Source organism: Macrobrachium rosenbergii, chromosome 13 (genome assembly GCF_040412425.1).
Source record: "Macrobrachium rosenbergii isolate ZJJX-2024 chromosome 13, ASM4041242v1, whole genome shotgun sequence".
Taxonomy (NCBI): Eukaryota; Metazoa; Arthropoda; class Malacostraca; order Decapoda; family Palaemonidae; genus Macrobrachium; species Macrobrachium rosenbergii.
In genome coordinates, this window is record NC_089753.1 from 3,371,135 (window position 1) to 3,388,066 (window position 16,932).

Below are 16,932 nucleotides of genomic sequence, written 5' to 3' on the forward strand. Positions count from 1 at the left end.
CAGACGGGCGCTGTCGGCCCTGGGGGCGGTTCTCAACCCAAGGAAGACCCATGGCAGCTGGTGCTTCCAGTCCTCAGCGGTGCAGCGGGCCATAAGGGATGCCTTCAGGGACCTGTGAAACCGCTCAACCAAGCCATTGGCTGCTGGGTTGTAGGCCGTGGTGGTGTGATGCGTTGTCCCCAGCAGCCGAGCCAGGGCGGACCACAATTCGCACAGGAAGGCGGGACCCCTGTCGGTTGTGATGTGGTCTGGGACGCTGAAGCGGCTGATCCAACTGGAGAGTAGGGCCTCGGCACATGCACTGGCGGTGGCTTCTTGCATTGGCGTGGCTCGGGCCACCGCGTTGAGCAGTCTACCACCGTCAGGAGGTATCTGGACCCGCCTGATGGGGGAAGGGGCCCGACGATGTCGATGTGAATGTGGCCAAAGCGTCGCTCTGGCTGTGAGAACTCGCCTACCCCGGACTCGGTGTGACATCCCACCTTGCTGGTTTGGCACTGCAGGCACTGTCTCGCCCAGGTCCTCGCGTCCTTCTGCACTCCGTGCCAGACGAATTTCCCTGACAGCAGTTTGGCCTTTGTCCTGCCGGATGGGTGTGAGAGGCCGTGGATGACGTCGAATACCTGGCAGTGGCGGGAGGCTGGCACCAGGGGGCGGGGCTGGCTGGTACTGACGTCGCAGAGGAGACTTGGGCCCCCGGGGGCGAGGGGCACGTCCCGCCACTTCAGGGATGTGATGGCGGTAGGCTGGGGTCTCTGGGTCGTCGGCCTGTTCCCTGGCGAGGTCTTCGTAGTTGATCCTGAGCTGCACCGCATTTAGCTCGACTCTGGAGAGGGCGTCTGCCACAGGGTTCTTCCTGCCGGGGAGGTACTTGATGGAGCAGGTGAACTCGGCAATGGCCGAGAGATGCCGTTGCTACCCTGCTTGGTTAAGGCGTGTACCAGCGGCTGGTGGTCCATGTAGATTGTGAAGGGCGTGCCCTTCAGGAGGAACTTGAAGTGACGGACTGCACGGTACACTGCGCAAAGTTCCCTGTCGAAGGTGCTGTAGTGGGCCTCTGCGGGGTTGAACTTCTTGCTGAAGAAGGCGATGGGCTGGGGGGCGCCACCAATAACCTGCTCCAAGACAACACCAGAGGCGACGTTGCTGGCGTCCGTCGTCAGCTGGAGGGGGGCATTGGGATTCTGGTGGGCCAAGGCGGTTGCCTTGGCGAGGGCGGCCTTCGTCAGGGAGAAGGCCTGCTGCTGGCTGGGTCCCCACAACAAGGACTTTGGTTGGCCATTCAGAGTTTCCGTCAGGGGAGCCGTGATGTGTGCGACCCCAGGGATGAACCTCCTGTAGTAGTTCACCATCCCAAGGAACTCCTGGACAGCCTTGACGGAGGTGGGGCTGGGGAACCTGGTGACAGCTGCGACTTTGGATGTGAGCGGGCGGACACCCTCTGGGGATACCTCGTGGCCCAGGAAATCGGCCTTTTGGACGCCGAAGGTGCACTTGCCGAAACGTACGACGAGGCCGTTCTCCTGTAGGCGCTGCAGGACTGCCCGGATGTGTTTCTGGTGCTCACTGTGGGACCTGGAAAATATAAGGATATCATCTACGTAGCAGACGCAGAACTTCAGGTCCCCTAGGGTGCTGTCCATGAGCTGCTGGAAAGTCGCCCCGGTGTTCCTCAGCCCGAAGGTGGAGAAGTTAAGTATACTTTAGTTTTACCAGACCACTGAGCTGATTAACAGCTCCCCAAAGGCTGGCCCGAAGGATTAGACTTATTTTACGTAGCTAAGAACCAATTGGTTACTTAGTAACGGGACCTACAGCTTATTGTGGAATCCGAACCACATTATAGCGAGAAATGAATTTCTATCACCAGAAATAAATTCCTCAAACTCTTCATCAGCCGGCCGCGGGAATTGAACTCCGGCCCATCGACTGACAGTCTGAAGCTCAACCGACTCAGCCAACAAAGGGCTCTGAAGGTGGAGAAGGCGAACACGTAGGACCCAAAAGGCGTGATGATGGCAGTCTTTGGTATGTCCTCTGGCGCGATTGGTACCTGAAAATAGGATTTCAAGAGATCCAACTTAGTGAATATTTTGGCCCCGTGGAAGGAAGCCGTGAGGTCCTGCATGTTCGGCAGGGGGTAATGGTCAGGTTCCATTGCGAGGTTAAGCCGCCTGTAGTCGCCACAGGGTCTCCAGGAGCCGTCTGGTTTCTGCACCATGTGGAGGGGGGAAGCCCACGGGCTGGAGGCCTTCTTGCAGATTCCCATCTGCTCCATTTTGGCGAATGCATTCTTGGCCTCCTGAAGGCGCCGCGGGGGAAGCCTCCGGAACCTCGCATGCGCAGGGGGCCCTTTGTCTTTATGTGATGGTAGATGCCATGTTTGGCTGGGGCCCCAGGGATTTGGCGGAGCTCGGGCCTGAAAACGTCCGGGAACTCCGTCAGCAGCTGTGAGTACTGGTGGGGCGGCGGAGCAGATGGTGGGCGCCTTGGGTCCCGTTGCCAACGGGAGGGACTGGCAAGAGTCGGTGTTGAGGAGGTGCTTCCAACCGATGTCGACTGCCAGCCCGAAGTGGGCAAGGAAATCCACACCCAGGAGCGGGGTCCTAACGTCCACAATGACGAAGTCCCAGGAATACCTCCGGCCAAGGATGGAGATCGACAGGGGCCTGGTGCCGTAGGAAAGAATGGGGGACTCGTTGGCGGCTGTCAGGAAGGCAGCCGGGTCCGGTTCTCACTTGAGGTCTTCTCTGGATGCCGGGAAGATTGATCTAACGACCCCCCTGTCGACCAGCATCATCCTGCCGGAGATTATGTCAGGGACATAGAAGCCTACTGGTTCTGGGCCCCTGGGTTCTTCTGCTGCTATGGTGGCCTGTCCTGCTGGCCGCCGCCTCCCCCATTTTTTGAACGGGCGAATGAACAGGGCAGCAGGCAGTTCCGGGCATCCTTGCCAAACCGCCTGTGGTAGTGGCAAAGCCCCATAGAATTCCACCTGTTGTGAGGCGCTGGGCGCCTCCTGGCGATGATGTTGACCTCCTGCTCTGCGCCTTCCTCCTGCTGGATGGTGCTGACCGGTAGTGCGGGTGCTGGTACCCGCTTCGTTGCCCTCACGGAGTCCGTCAGGTTCTGGGTCGTGCGGATCAGGTCATCGAGGGGCATGGCGTAGGGCTCCTGGATTTGTGTCCTGACCTCCGGGAGGAGCTGATGAAGGAGGGGCTCCCGCGACAGGGTTATTTCGTTCTGTTTTCCAGTGCCGTCGGTGTCTAGGAGGGTGAGGAGGTCTTGAATCATACCCCAAGACTCCATGACGCTCTGATCCTGCCGCGGGCTGACGGCGAGGTCGAGGGCGCGGGCGGCTCGCTCGGCGACCAGCAGGGAGCATGCCTCGAGTAGGGACTTCAGGAGGTGGTAGGTGAGGGGACATGCGGCGGACACCCACGGGACGAGCTTTCTGTAGGTTTCCTCAGGCAGGGCGTTGAGTACTGTGTCCGCCTGCAGCACCTCGTCGTTGAGTTCCGCCAGCCTGAGACTGGCTCTCGACCCTGTACAGCCATACCAATGGATTCCCCTGCGTGAACGGCGGCAGTTTTATGGACAGGGTGACCCGTGATTGTCCTGCCGGGCAGGGGAGAGTGTGGGGCGTGGGCAGAGGTGTGGAGGAGCGTGAGAGCCTCGGCGCGGGTGATATGGGAGGGAGGTAGGCATCCGAATCCGCGAGGTTAGCGGTTAACTGAACGAGGGAAGGAATGTCCGCGTCTTTGCTCGCTCTTTGCCGTCTTAACTGGAGTAGGGAACTCTGTCAAAACACAATTGGAAGCGTGCCGTGTGAGTCCACTAATGACGCTGGTGATTTTGCCGACGAGTGTCAGCACACCCAAACGCTGGTCCAGTGCCATAATTAGTCCGCTAAGGGCGTGAGTAAGTTCCAAAAGCCAAGACTGAGTCGCTGTATGGGTCCACTAATGGCTTCGGGAACCACTCCAAGGTCACCACTTTAAGAGGTGCAAAAAAACGAGCGGGTAAAAGAGAACTGCTAATTTATTCATGATCCAGGCACTTTATATAGCGACAGACTGGTGAGTCGCGGAATACAATGGGAGCCTCAGTGACCTGAGGTCGATAATAAATAACAATAAATACAGCGATCGAGTACACTTTACAATGTGAAAATGGACAGAAGTGAAATTGGATACAATCTTGGTGCCTGTGAAAGAAGAAACATACGATGCACAATTGATAACAGGTAAACAAATATATACACAGTTTAAATGATTGAATTTACGTGACCTGGCACGTTAGGCGTTACTAATTGTAGAGACAAAGAAAATGGGATGTCTCCACAGAAAACTTGCTCAGCAGAGACTTTACAAATGACTTTACAGATGAGACTTAACAAATGACTTTACAGATGACTTTACAAACTGTACAAATGACTTTACAGATGACTTTACAAACTGATTCCTACAAGCCTTCAACAAGGTAACGAAAGCAAACTCATTACTTCATTCCCTAAAATCAAGCATTTGCAATATCCCTTTTGTTCAACTAGCTAGAGGTGCAGGATTTCTTCCTTTGCTCTTTCAGACCAGGAAGGTGTTCCTTGGTTGGTAGAACCAACAAGGCAGTTCAGATATTTGTCCAGACTCCCCCAACCAAGGGGTAAGTCTATGTAAAGAATAAAGTTTTGTATTTTTGTAGGAACAAATACCAAATTTTTAAAGCAATTTGTAATTTTCATAATATACAAAGTGAAATTTTTTACATTTATGTCCCACCTCAGCCATCCCCCATTCTGGTACCTGGGCCGGAATGGAGTTCAGGCCAAAAGGTGGTCGGGGTTTCCCCATACCCATCTGTAGGTAACAGCTTTGTCTGAAAGTTAAATGGCTGTTCCAGCTCGTATTCGCAATCTAAATCCTATGTAAAGAACTTGCAAGTTTTTATGTTAGGCAAAATACAAATTACTTTAAAAATTTGCTTTTTTGTATATGTATATTTGCTTCCTGTCTCATGGCACCATTTATTGTTAATTACTTTAAAAATTTGCTTTTTTGTATATGTATATTTGCTTCCTGTCTCATGGCACCATTTATTGTTGTACCAAAGATGCAAAAGAAAGCTACAGTGGCATTTTGATCATAAAAAAAAATGTCAGCTTTGAAGAGATTGAATATTTTACTTTAGTATTTGAATAGTAAGCAAGATGAGTACATTGCTGGCCAATAATTTTGCTTGATATGCTAATCTTTAATTTTTATTTTCCAGAATAGCCACCTTTCCTCTACGAATACTGAACCCCTTACTTGGGCTACACTGGGAAGTGCATGGCATGGAACATATAACTGTGGATCGACCAGCCATTGTTGTAGCAAACCACCAAAGCTCCATTGATTTTCTGGGTAAAATTAAAGTGCTGTATTTTCATTTAGTGATACTTTATTTTACATTTGTTCTTGTGGGTACATACTGCAAACTGCAGAGTTTCAGAAGAAATAAAATTTTATGTAGGTAATTTGCCAAGTAACTACATTGCATATAGTTTCACTCACTGGCAGCTTAAAAATTTTTTAATTTGTGGTAGTGCTAGTGTTGGTGTAGGTGACCAATCCCTGCCCACTTTCGGGGTACGAGAGGAGCGACTTCAGCAGCATGATTCAGTTGTTTTTCTGCCAGCTCCAACAGTGGTTCAGTTGTGAGCAGTCAGCTAAAATTTTGGCTCTTGTCGCATTTCATTTCCTTTTGAGATTTTTTGGGTGAAGTACAGGTAGCCTACAGCTTTTGTATTTATGTTAGTTTCTCTCTTAGCGAGACCATTAATTTTCAATTTAGTTTGCCTTTTCTTCAATTTAACTTACATTACAGGCAGTCCCCGGTTAACAGCGATCCAGTTTTATGGTGTTTGTCTAGCGATGAAAATCGGCAATTTTTGGCGCCAAAAATCACTGATTTCCACTTATCGATGCCAATAATTGGGTATTGGCGCTGATACATACCAAACAGAGGCACTAATAACCAAAAATCGGCACTTTTTGGCGCTGATAAGCCCTGAAAAAGCGCCGAAAATCGCCAGTTTTCAGTTATCATCACACCCTCAGAACGGAACCCCCGCTGATAACCGGGGACTGCCTGCATAACTCGATTGTTGACTTCTTAGACTTAGCCTAATATGTCAGACTCTAGCGCTGCTAGCCTAGGCTATTGTAGCAAAGGCTTCGACACTGGGCTCACTAAAGAAAAATATGACTCTCACTCTATGTGCGTAGAATGTAGGGAACAAGAGTGTTCAGTTGATTGAACATGTGACAAATGTTCAGAGTGGGATGCTAGAAATTGGAAGGTTTTGGGGTCTCATTTAGCAAAATTAGATAGACAGGAAAATTAAGGCAGCCGCTAGAGCCAAAAAATAGACAGTAGATAGCAAGACCCCAGTTAGTTCTGTTGATGACAATATTCCTGCTTTACTTGTACCTGCTCCTGCTGTGTCACCTGTTCCCAATTCTCCTCCAACTACTCAGCCTACTCCTTTACCCAGCTCCCTTGCTTCTGAACCTGATCCCCTTGCCAGCAGAAACTCATATGTAATTTTGATATCAAAATGGGGTTAATTGTGGATACTGTGACCCAGTTGGGTGCTCCAGTGCGTGTCCTTATGGACAAATTGGAAAAAAGTGCTAGTGTTAGTGAAGTGTCAGTGGAGGTGGCAGCTGCACATCCCACAGTAAAGGCTAGCCATTGGAAAGGCATCCAAACGGATGTGAGTAGGCTATCCTCGAGTTCCGAGGCTTTCAGCACCGAGAATAGGTGCTGCTGGCTCTTCAGTGATGAATCGCGGCCACTGAAAAGGCCTGCGGCAGACACAGTCCACTCCCCTCCAGTGCCTTCCAAGAAATTTAGGGAACCCTTGCAACAGCCATCTTGTAGTTTCTGGGGTTCCCCAGAACACTTTTCTCCACTGTATCCTGTGTGTGAGACCAAGCGTTCGTCTGCTCCAAGGCGCTTCTCGTCGTCTTATGAGCGCCCAGTAGCTCCCAAGCTCCCAAGAGCAACCGATCTCCCAGCAATACCCAGACACTTGGTAGTTCCTGAGGGCCCATTCCTGAGCGCCCATTACCGAGCACCCATTAGCGCCCGTTCCTCCAGTTATGCCTGAGCGCCCTTCAGCGCCCAAGACTCCAGTTCATACGCCTTCTGCAGACACAACAGACCCATCGCTAGCTCCTATTCAGCGTCAGCGGGCAGACATCTTAAATTTGCTCAAGAGAGAGCCACCTTCTTTAGCCCAGGCCCCTCAAGATTTGCTTCTGTCCCCTGTTTCATAAGAGGATGAAGGTGAAGTTGGTGAAATGGGTCAGGGCTCCCCTCCAACAGTTTATGCAGCTTTATTGACGTCCTTGCTGCCGAACTTTCCAGGATTCTTCTCGCCTTCAGTCCCGACCTTCCCTGCTTCGATGTTTGTTCCGACACAATATACAAACCGTCGGTCCTTTACATTAGGAATTACTTTCAGCATAGGCTGGAAATGGCCGTTAAACTCTTGAGCAAGGTGGTTAGGCAGTAACTACCACCAGGTAGGTGGGAATACCTGCCTGCCCGGATGTAAACATTCCAGTTTGCTTTCGGCTGTCATGCGTTGCAGACGTGGTTTTAGTTCTCTCTGCCTGACTGTTGTTAAGCTCTTATTATCCCGGTGGGATCTTTCTGTATTTTGTTTATATATACGTGTGTTTGATATTTAATAATACAAACCCATGATTGGTGATAACCTTGCATAAGCCATTGTTTTATATATGTAACTTACCAAATAATTACATAGCTATAGTTTCTACTTACGCGGCAGCTCAAAATTCGAAATTCGCGGTAGCACTCTTTTGTTTTGAGTGTGTGTATGTTGCCCCGCCCACTTTCGGGGAAGAATAAGTACAACTTAGCTAAGGAGCTCAATTCGTTTCTGCCGGTTAGTGACTGAACACCAGTTATTAGCAGCTCTGTCATTTTGTTTTCACCAATGTCGGAGATCGTCTTTGGTGAAGTACTCTTTGTTGGTAGCGCAGCTATTAGCTTAGCTAGTTTTTTTTGGACAATTTGAGTGGTATTTATTCATTTGGAATTCTTGACCATTAAGTCTGACTCTAGTTTATCCAGCTTTAGGTACTGCAGCAAAGGCTGCAAAACTAGACTCACGTCTGTAAAATACGACCAACATACAATTTGTTGTACTTGTAGGGAACAAATTTGTTCCCCTGATTTGACTTGTGACGAATGTAAAGACTGGGATCAGGGTAAATGGAAAACTTGCAATCTCATTTAGACAAATTGAAAAGGGACAGAATTAGGAAAGCTACAGCTAGGGCCGAAGCTAAGGCTTCTGCTAGTATGGACCATTCTTCAAGGGAAGATATTGATGTTTTACCTATCCCTTCAACGCCTGTGACAGCTTTTTCTCCCATTTCCAGCCCTCCAGCTTTTCCCATCACTCCTGTACCTAATTCTTATTCTGCTGAACCCAATGCCATTGCCAGCTTAGAAGCACAGGTAGACCAGAAATTTAATTTACTTGTTAATACGGTGTCCCAAATTGGGAATTCTGTGAAAGTCCTAATGGACAAATTTAATAGTGTTGTGTCAAGTGATGTGTCAGTGGAGGGGGCGGCTGTTTGTCCCACCGATGCTCCTAGACCAAGGTCCCTGCTAAACTCCCCTTGCAAACATGGGAGGAAGCAAACTGACAGTCCAAGGGAGGTCGGTGGGGTTTGCCCACGAGCAGTCATCGCCTCATCCGAACCCGTTGTCCACCGATCCCAGGCCGCGGATGAATACCGTTGGAAAGGTATTAGGATGGATACGCGCACACTTTCTTCAAGTGGATCAGACTGTTTCTCTCATGTATCTAGACCACTGAAAAGGCTAGGCCCTTCTATGGACTCCGATTCTCCCCACCTCGTAAGCGAGCAGCTGAGAGAGATCATAGCCCTCTCCCGTCTTGTAGTTTCTGGGCTTCGCCGACAAGAGATTCTCGCTCTCTTTCTTGCGCAAGAAAACGCCCAGACAATGTTCGTAAACGCCAGTTCACAGACTGTTCAGGATCCGACCTTTCTTCTTCCGAGCGCCCAATGTCCGAGTGTCCAAGATCCGAGCGCCCATCGTCGTTTGAGCGCACACCATCGTCGGAGCGCCCATCACCTGAGCGCACTGCTCCAACCTTACCTGTTTGGGAATGCCCAGCTTCCAAGACGGAAGAGCCCGTGTTGGCCCCTCGGGCCAGGAACAGCAGTCTTCAGGGCGCCCATTATTGGCGAACCAAGCGTCCCACGGACAGGACTTTTGCTTCTACAGCGGGTGGGCGCATATCATCCATGCGCCCAGTCGTGGGTGGCGCATCTTCAATCAACCCCTCTTCTCATGCGGTCGTGACCTCTTAGCAAGAATTTCCTTCAGTCCCTATAGACAATTCTTTGGCGCCGCTTCAACTCTGGCTTGACAAAGTGTTGAGCCTTCTTGAGAAACCAACTCCAGCGGTACATGACCCCGTAGAACCTCCAGGATCTCCTGTTTTGTCTGCCAAAGGTCCTGTAGAAGAGGAACAACCCACCTCTCATTACTCGGCTCTACTCAGGTTTTTCCTGGTCTGCTACCCATGGTCCTTCTCCCCAGTCATTCCTTTATCGCCGGGTTCAGCTTACCTCGGCATGCGTCAACCTCCAGGTACCACCAGACTTCCGCGCCTGGTGTTGTCTTCGTCTTCGAAGAAAGCTTTCGGCCATATGGATGCCTGGCTTGCAGAGAAAAGGAAAGTCAAGAAGGCGGTTTTCTGTTCTCCTCCTTCTCGCTTGGTAAGACAGAAGTATCTGGCTTATGTAACGGGAGAAGCTCCGTCCTTGGGAGGCGCTGCCCCCTCTCAAGGAGACTTCTCCAGTATTATCAATGCTTCTCGTCGTTCGGCCTTCGCTTCAGCAAGAATTCTTTTTTCATCCTCTGAATTGGACCACCTTCTCAAAGATATTTTTAAAGTATTTGAGATTTTTACTTTCTTAGACTGGACTATAGGAACCTTGACTAAGAAAATAGAAGACTGTGCGTCACTTCAAGAAAACTTCGCATCGGACTGGCTGGGTGTTTTGGGGTGCGCAGATAGAGCTGTTAGAGATGGAACAGTAGAGCTAGCTACCATCTATACTACAGGAGTACTCAAGAAGCGAGATTTGTGGTGCTCGTTTGCAGCTAAAGGTGTCACTCCGTCAGAATGTTCCTCGCTTCTATTTGCGCCTTTAGTCAAGGATAACCTTTTTCCGCAAGATATAATAGATCGAATTTCAGTCGATCTTCAAAAGAAGTCTACCCAAGATCTCTTCACACAATCCACCAAGAGATCGTATTTTCCTACGAGAACAACCTCTACTGCAACTACTAGGACGTTGTCACCGCTGCAACAACATCCCTTTCGAGGAGGTAGAGGCCGTCTACAGTCCCGTCCGAGAACCAACCTTCGAACCTCCAAACCATCTAGGAAACCATTCAAGTCAAACATCAGGAAATGAGACTTTGGTCCTCCGTGTCCCAGTGGGAGCAAGACTGTCACATTTCTGGCCAGCATGGGAGAAGAGAAATGTGGAACTGTGGGTACTGAAAGTTTTAAGAGAAGGTTATACAATCCCCTTCGATGAAAAACCTCCATTAGTAACCTCTCCAATCAACTTAGCAGCCTACTCAGTAAACTCAGAGAAGTTTTCTGCCCTGCCCTATCTCGAGAAGTTTCAGCCCTTCTGGAAAAGAGAGCAATAGAAATAGTAGGGAATGTAAACTCAAGGGGATTTTACAACCGTCTCTTCATGGTTCCCAAATCATCAGGAGGATGGAGACCTGTCCTGGACGTCAGTACCTTGAACCGCTTCATTCAAACAACGAAATTCAGAATGGAGACGAATCAGTCAGTTTTGTCGGCCATCCATCAGGGAGACTGGATGGTCACGATCGACATGCAAGATGCCTACTTCCATATTCCAATTCATCCGGACTCCAGGAAGTATCTAAGATTCGTGTTCCAGGACAGAGTCTTCCAGTTTCGGGCACTCTGCTTCGGACTATCCACGGCCCCTCAAGTTTTCACTCGGGTACTCGCGCCCCTTACGAAGTGGCTTCATCTAATAGGGATAAACATCTCTCTGTACCTGGACGACTGGCTTCTTCGTTCCCCATCGAATTATCAATGCACGGAGGACTTACGGAAAACACTTCACCTCGCCCAAGAATTAGGACTTTTGATAAATTTCAAGAAGTCGCAATTAGTCCCCACTCAGTCTATTCTCTATTTGGGGATAGTGATAGACTCTCGGAGTTTTCGGGCTTTTCCATCCCATCAAAGAATACTCGCTTGCCGAAGGAAAGCCCAGGACTTCGTGACTCTCAACTCCTGCTCAGCCAACGCATGGATGAGTCTTCTTGGAACTCTTTCATTCATCGAAAAGTTCGTTCCATTGGGCAGACTGCATTCAAGAGTACTTCAATTCTACCTCAAAGCCAATTGGAACAGGAAGTCTTTTCCAGACTCGTTCATTTTCAACATCACTCCCCAGATAAAAGAGGATCTCAGATGGTGGTTGGCAAAAGACAGATTTTCGGCAGGAATGTCTCTAACTCCAACGAACCCCGACCTAACGTTATTCTCTGACGCTTTATCTGGGTTGGGGAGTCCTCCTCAACAACATGGTAGTATCAGGAACTTGGCTCCTTCCGAGAGAAACCTCCACATCAACGTGAAGGAACTAAAAGCAATTCACCTTGCACTTCTACATTTTGCAACGATAACCTACCACAAAACTGTAGCGGTGCATTCGGACAGCATGACCACACTAGCGTACATCAAGAACCAAGGAGGGACTCATTCTTTCACTCTCAACGAAGCGACGAAGGAACTTCTTCTTTGGGCAAGGAGCAACGAAACTCTTTTAGTGACTCGGTTCATTCACGGCAAATTGAACGTCCTGGCGGACGAATTGAGTCGAGGAAAACAGGTCCTACCGACGGAATGGTCACTCAATCCACAGGTATGCACCGACCTGTGGAAACTGTGGGGAAAACAGTTAATAGACCTGTTCGCGACGTCGAGGAACAATCGGCTTCCATTGTATTGTTCCCCAGCCCCGGACCCACAAGCATGGGCAACAGATGCCATGTTGCAGGACTGGTCGAATCTCGACCTTTACGCCTTCCCTCCCTTCAGTATGGTGAGAGAAGTGCTGAGGAAGTTCAATTCTCACGTCAACGTGCCAATGACACTAGTCGCTCCCTTTTGGCCACACAGTGGTTTCCCGATCTTTTGAGCCTTCTGACAGACTTTCCAAGACTACTTCCTCAGAGGAAAAGTCTTCTCAGACAGCCACACTTCCTCCGATACCATCAAGGATTATCCACTCGCTCTGACAGGCTTCAGACTGTCAGGGAACTTGTCAGAGCGAAAAGGATTTTCAAGAAAGGCTGCAGAGGCTATTGCTAACTGCAGACGACAATCTTCCTCTGCAGTCTACCAATCCAAGTGGACAGTTTTAGGAAGTGGTGCCAAGAACAAGGAATTTCCTCTTCTAAAACTTCTGTAACTCAAATCGCTGATTTTCTTTTATACCTCAGAACAGCGAAAGGATTCTCAACATCGACCATCAAATGTTACAGAGCGATGCTGAGTTCAGTATTTAAACATAGAGGATTAGACCTGTCTTCCAACCAAGACATAACTGATTTAATTAAACATTTCAACACCAGTAAGCAAGCTAAACCCGTAGGAGTCGCTTGGAATCTGGACGTGGTCCTCAACTGGCTTTCAGGTCCACTGTTTGAACCGATAGAGTCGTCGTCTTTTCGCAATCTTACGAAGAAGACATTATTCTTGGTGGCACTTGCCACAGCCAAAAGAGCCAGCAAACTTCATGCCATTGACAAAAGGATAGGCTTCTCACAAGGCAATGCAGTATACTCATTAACTTTAGAATCTTTGGCCAAAAACGAGGATTCGGCTAACCCTTGGCCTCGCTCCTTTTCTATCAAGAGCCTCTCAGAAGTATTAGGCCCAGACGAGCAAGAGAATGTCCTCTGCCCAGTAAGGGCTCTAAGAGTATACCTTGAGAGAACCAAAAACCTTAGAGGTTCGGCCCCTAATCTTTGGTGTTCCGTTAAAAAACCCAGCCGTCCTTTGTCCAAGAATGCACTGTCATTCTTTTTAAGATCCATAATTTCGGAAGCACATTCGGGAATTCAAGACGATTTACTTCCCTCGTGCAAAGTAAAGGCTCATGAAATAAGAGCTGTGGCAACGTCTTTGGCTTTTAAACGAAACCTGTCTCTCTCTTCGATTTTACAAACAACTTTTTGGAGGTGCAAGTCAGTGTTTGCCATGTTTTATTTATGGGACGTTGAGACAGTGTATGAAAAATGCAGTACTTTAGGTCCGTTTTTCACAGCTGGCATGGTATTGGGGGACGAAGGATAGGAGGAACGCCTTCCCTTTTCCTCTATCCACTCTCCTTGAATAAGGGCAGTCGTACTTCATGGGAAGTTTGATGTACACTGATCTTAAGTGTCATCAATTGGTTTTTATGGCTTTGGATAAAAGGTCGAAATGCAGTGTAGGTTAATTTTATCTGGTCTTAGTTATTCTATTGTACTGCGCCCAGGGCAAGGGCAATCCACATATCATTATGTGACCCATTGGATTTTTCAGCTTTGGCAACATGCGATTGACCTCCTACGTTGCAAAGCACCCACTCAGTAGAGGTGATTCTTGGCTCTACCGCCACACTGCTACAGGTCGAGAGGGGTTACTACCAGGGGCAGTACCCGTCTGCTGTTGCTCCCTCGCCAGGTAAGGTTTCAACAAGTATTCCAAGATGCTAGCTAATTTGCTATCCCAAATTACCCCCATATCAAGTAATTTTTGGGTAGTATATGTCCATTCATCCTACCTCCACTCAATGTGGAATTCAGCTGTGTAATTATTTGGTAAGTTACATATATAAAATGACATTTTATAATAAAATAAAGTTTATATATACTTATCAAATAATTACATGATCGAAACCCGCCCTCCTCCCCTCATGGACATAGAGCATAAACGAATTGAGCTCCTTAGCTAAGTTGTACCTATTCTTCCCCGAAAGTGGGCTGGGCAACATACCTACACTCAAAACAAAAGAGCGCTACCGCGAGTTTCAAATTTTGAGCTGCCGCGTAAGTAGAAACTATAGCTATGTAATTATTTGGTAAGTATATATAAAACTTTATTTTATTATAAAAATGTCATTTTCCTGTGCTGTGTCTTGGGTTTGACGGCCAAGGGCGTAATTTGAGAAGCGTAACCAAGTGGTAATGCTTCTCTTGCAGCAGCCCTTTATGTAGATACTGAAGGCGCCCCTGTACATTCAGAGATGTAGTTTGGGACGTAATATCTTCGCTCCCTTACATTGATCGGGACATAAGAGTTTACTTCCCTTCTTGGGCTTCCGCCCTCTTTGTATAAGGGGCATCACCATCACTATTTCCTTCCTACTTATGCTGAGTGTTACTCGCCGCCTGTGCTTGAAGAACTACGGGTCGGGTGAGAGGTTGCAGGCGTCGTCTGTAAGTTCTGCTTCCACAGCACCCTTGGTGGCCTCCCCTCCATCCTTTTTCTCTTCCTGTAGGTTCTTCCTTCTCCCCTTTAGTAGATCTCTCTCCTTCGCCCTCTTCGCTCACTCATTGGGCAAAGACCATGGGCGGGGAGTAATCAGGCAACCTCTTCTAGAGTACCTCCTCTCGCTGTGTAGGGCAGTTCCCCTTGTAGCAAGAGGAGTCTCCCTCTACTAATCATCTTTGCTTTTTCTTTCAGGTTGATAGTGAGCTTCACAGACACAGCAGTAGTTGGCTGGATGTCTCAGAGGATATCACGCATGAAGCAGTCCTGACGCTCATTTAGTGTTGCTTCAGGATCATCCACAGTACCTGGTTAGATGACATATTTCCACGTCGGGATTGTTCTGACTCTGTTCCCGCTGATGTGGATCAATCGCTGTCATTGCTGGTCTTTATGTATGCTGTTGCACTGCCTATGGCACATCTGTGGTCCATCTGCTCCTGCTGTTCCCTGTGTTATGCTCTTGTTAACTCGACACAGTCTCTGGGCTGCTCTTCCTGGTCTCCTGCCGCAGCTGCCCTGATCGTTCCTGTCACTGCTGGTGACTTTCATGTGACATTTCTGTCCATTGCAGTAGCTCCTGCCTTCCGAACCACTAACGTAGCTCCTGCAGCGGCTGTCCTGATCGTGCCCGCTACTTCTCCTAGTGGTCATGCCCGGGGCTGCTTCCGCTGTGTTCCTGCCAGCTGCCCTGGAGGTTACGATGTCTGCCATCCTGTAGAAGATGTCGGTGGAAGGTGAAGGAAGTTGCCTTGTGAAAGTGACGTTCCTGGCCGTTGCAATAGCTCCTGCCTTCCGAACCTCTGCCGTAGCTCCTGCATCTCCTGTCCTGATCATGCCTGCCACTTCTCCTGGCAGTCGTGCCTGGGGCCGCTTCCGTTGTGTTCCTGCCAGCTGCCCCAGAGGTTACAATGTCCGCCATCCTGTAGATGTCGGCGTAAAGATGAAGGAAGTCGCCCTGTTGGAGTGATGTTCCTGGCCATTGCAGTAGCTCCTGCCTTCCGAACTGCTGCCATAGCTCCTGCATCGACTGTCCTGATCATAGCTGCTGCTTCTCCTGGTGGTGGTGTCCTGGCCCGCCTCTGTTGTATTTCTGCCTGACTGCCCTGGAGGTTACGATGTTTTCTGTCCACCATCCTGTAGATGTCGGAGTGAAGGTGAAGGAAGTCCCCTATGGAAGTAGCCGCCGTCTTCTTCATCTTATCTTCGATTTCGTCTTCTGCTCTGTCTTCCCTTCCTCTCCCAAGGCCCAAGGGGGTCCCGAGAATCGGACAGACCTCCGTCGGCCGAAGGAGAGGAAGGCTGCTTCTTCCCCTTGATGCCCTTGGACGTCTAGGGACTGCCTCCTTCTGAGGAAGCAGTGGGTCTCTCGTTGGCTCTTCCCGACCTTCAGGTTGGGAAACTGATTTGCATAGCCCTGGGTTTTGTGTTTCGGAAGCCGCGGGCACACAGACCTCAGTTTGCGACCCCGTTCCCAGTCCTAGAGGTTCCGCCTCTAAGATGGGGGCTGCTTCGAGCGCTCGTTTGCAAGCCGCTCCAAGTGCTGGAGACTCTATGGAATATCAAGTATCCCGATCTGGTCTGGAGAAAATTTCCTCGGCCCAGTTCAGGAGCAGTGCAAGAGAAAGGGCCGAGGCACCCAGGTGTCTCAGCTCTTCCTGCCAACACCACAAGCGCTCCCTGAGTGCTTGCCAGTGCTCAGTCAGGTTCCCAGCCTGGTGTCTCGATCTTGTCGGTTCGAACACCAGAAGAAGCAGGGACGAGATTCCCTTCAGGAGTCCTGCGCGACTTCTAAGGGACTAACTCTCTTCCGGGAGACAAGTTTCTCTCGTTGGCTTTTTCCGCCCTCGGGCGGGAACCGATTTGCATTCTCCTGTGGGGCCTTGCGTTTCAGGGGCCACGAGAGCACGGCCTCTCGAGGCCACGCCCTCGTTGCCAGTCTTGGAAGTCTGTGTCTAAGACTGGTTCTGTGCTTGGCTCTTTTGATCTCTTAGGAAACTGAAAGCAGCCGCTCCCGATTTTTGGGAGTCTCGTGGGTAGCTCGAATTCTATGAATCACGAGCGCTCTCCTGATGAGAGAAGTGCTGAGACACCCAGGAGTCTGGGTGCGAGACTCCCAGGTGTCTGGGTGCCGAGAATCCCGTGTGTCTGGGTGCCGAGCGACACAGAATTCCCCTTTGAACCTTCTTCTTGAGGGGCCTCAGCCTCAAAGGAGCTTAGAGTTCAGGAAACTAGCAATAGTTCACGGCAGACGAGTTCCGGCCTGCCCAGTT

At 49.6% G+C, this 16,932-nt stretch overlaps 1 protein-coding gene across 4 annotated transcripts in view; it reads left to right on the forward strand.

Annotated features, from left to right (window-relative positions):
* LOC136844859 (1-acyl-sn-glycerol-3-phosphate acyltransferase alpha-like) overlaps window positions 1–16,932 on the forward strand; it is a 274,861-nt gene that overhangs the window by 73,783 nt on the left and 184,146 nt on the right. For all 4 annotated transcript variants that reach the window (XR_010854985.1, XR_010854987.1, XM_067114102.1 and 1 more), the window contains exon 2: window positions 5,269–5,402. Coding sequence is in view for 2 of the 4 variants with exons in the window: in XM_067114102.1 (XP_066970203.1) it covers window positions 5,269–5,402 (134 nt within the window). In the remaining 2 variants the exon portion in view is untranslated. The remainder of the gene's footprint in view (window positions 1–5,268; window positions 5,403–16,932) is intronic.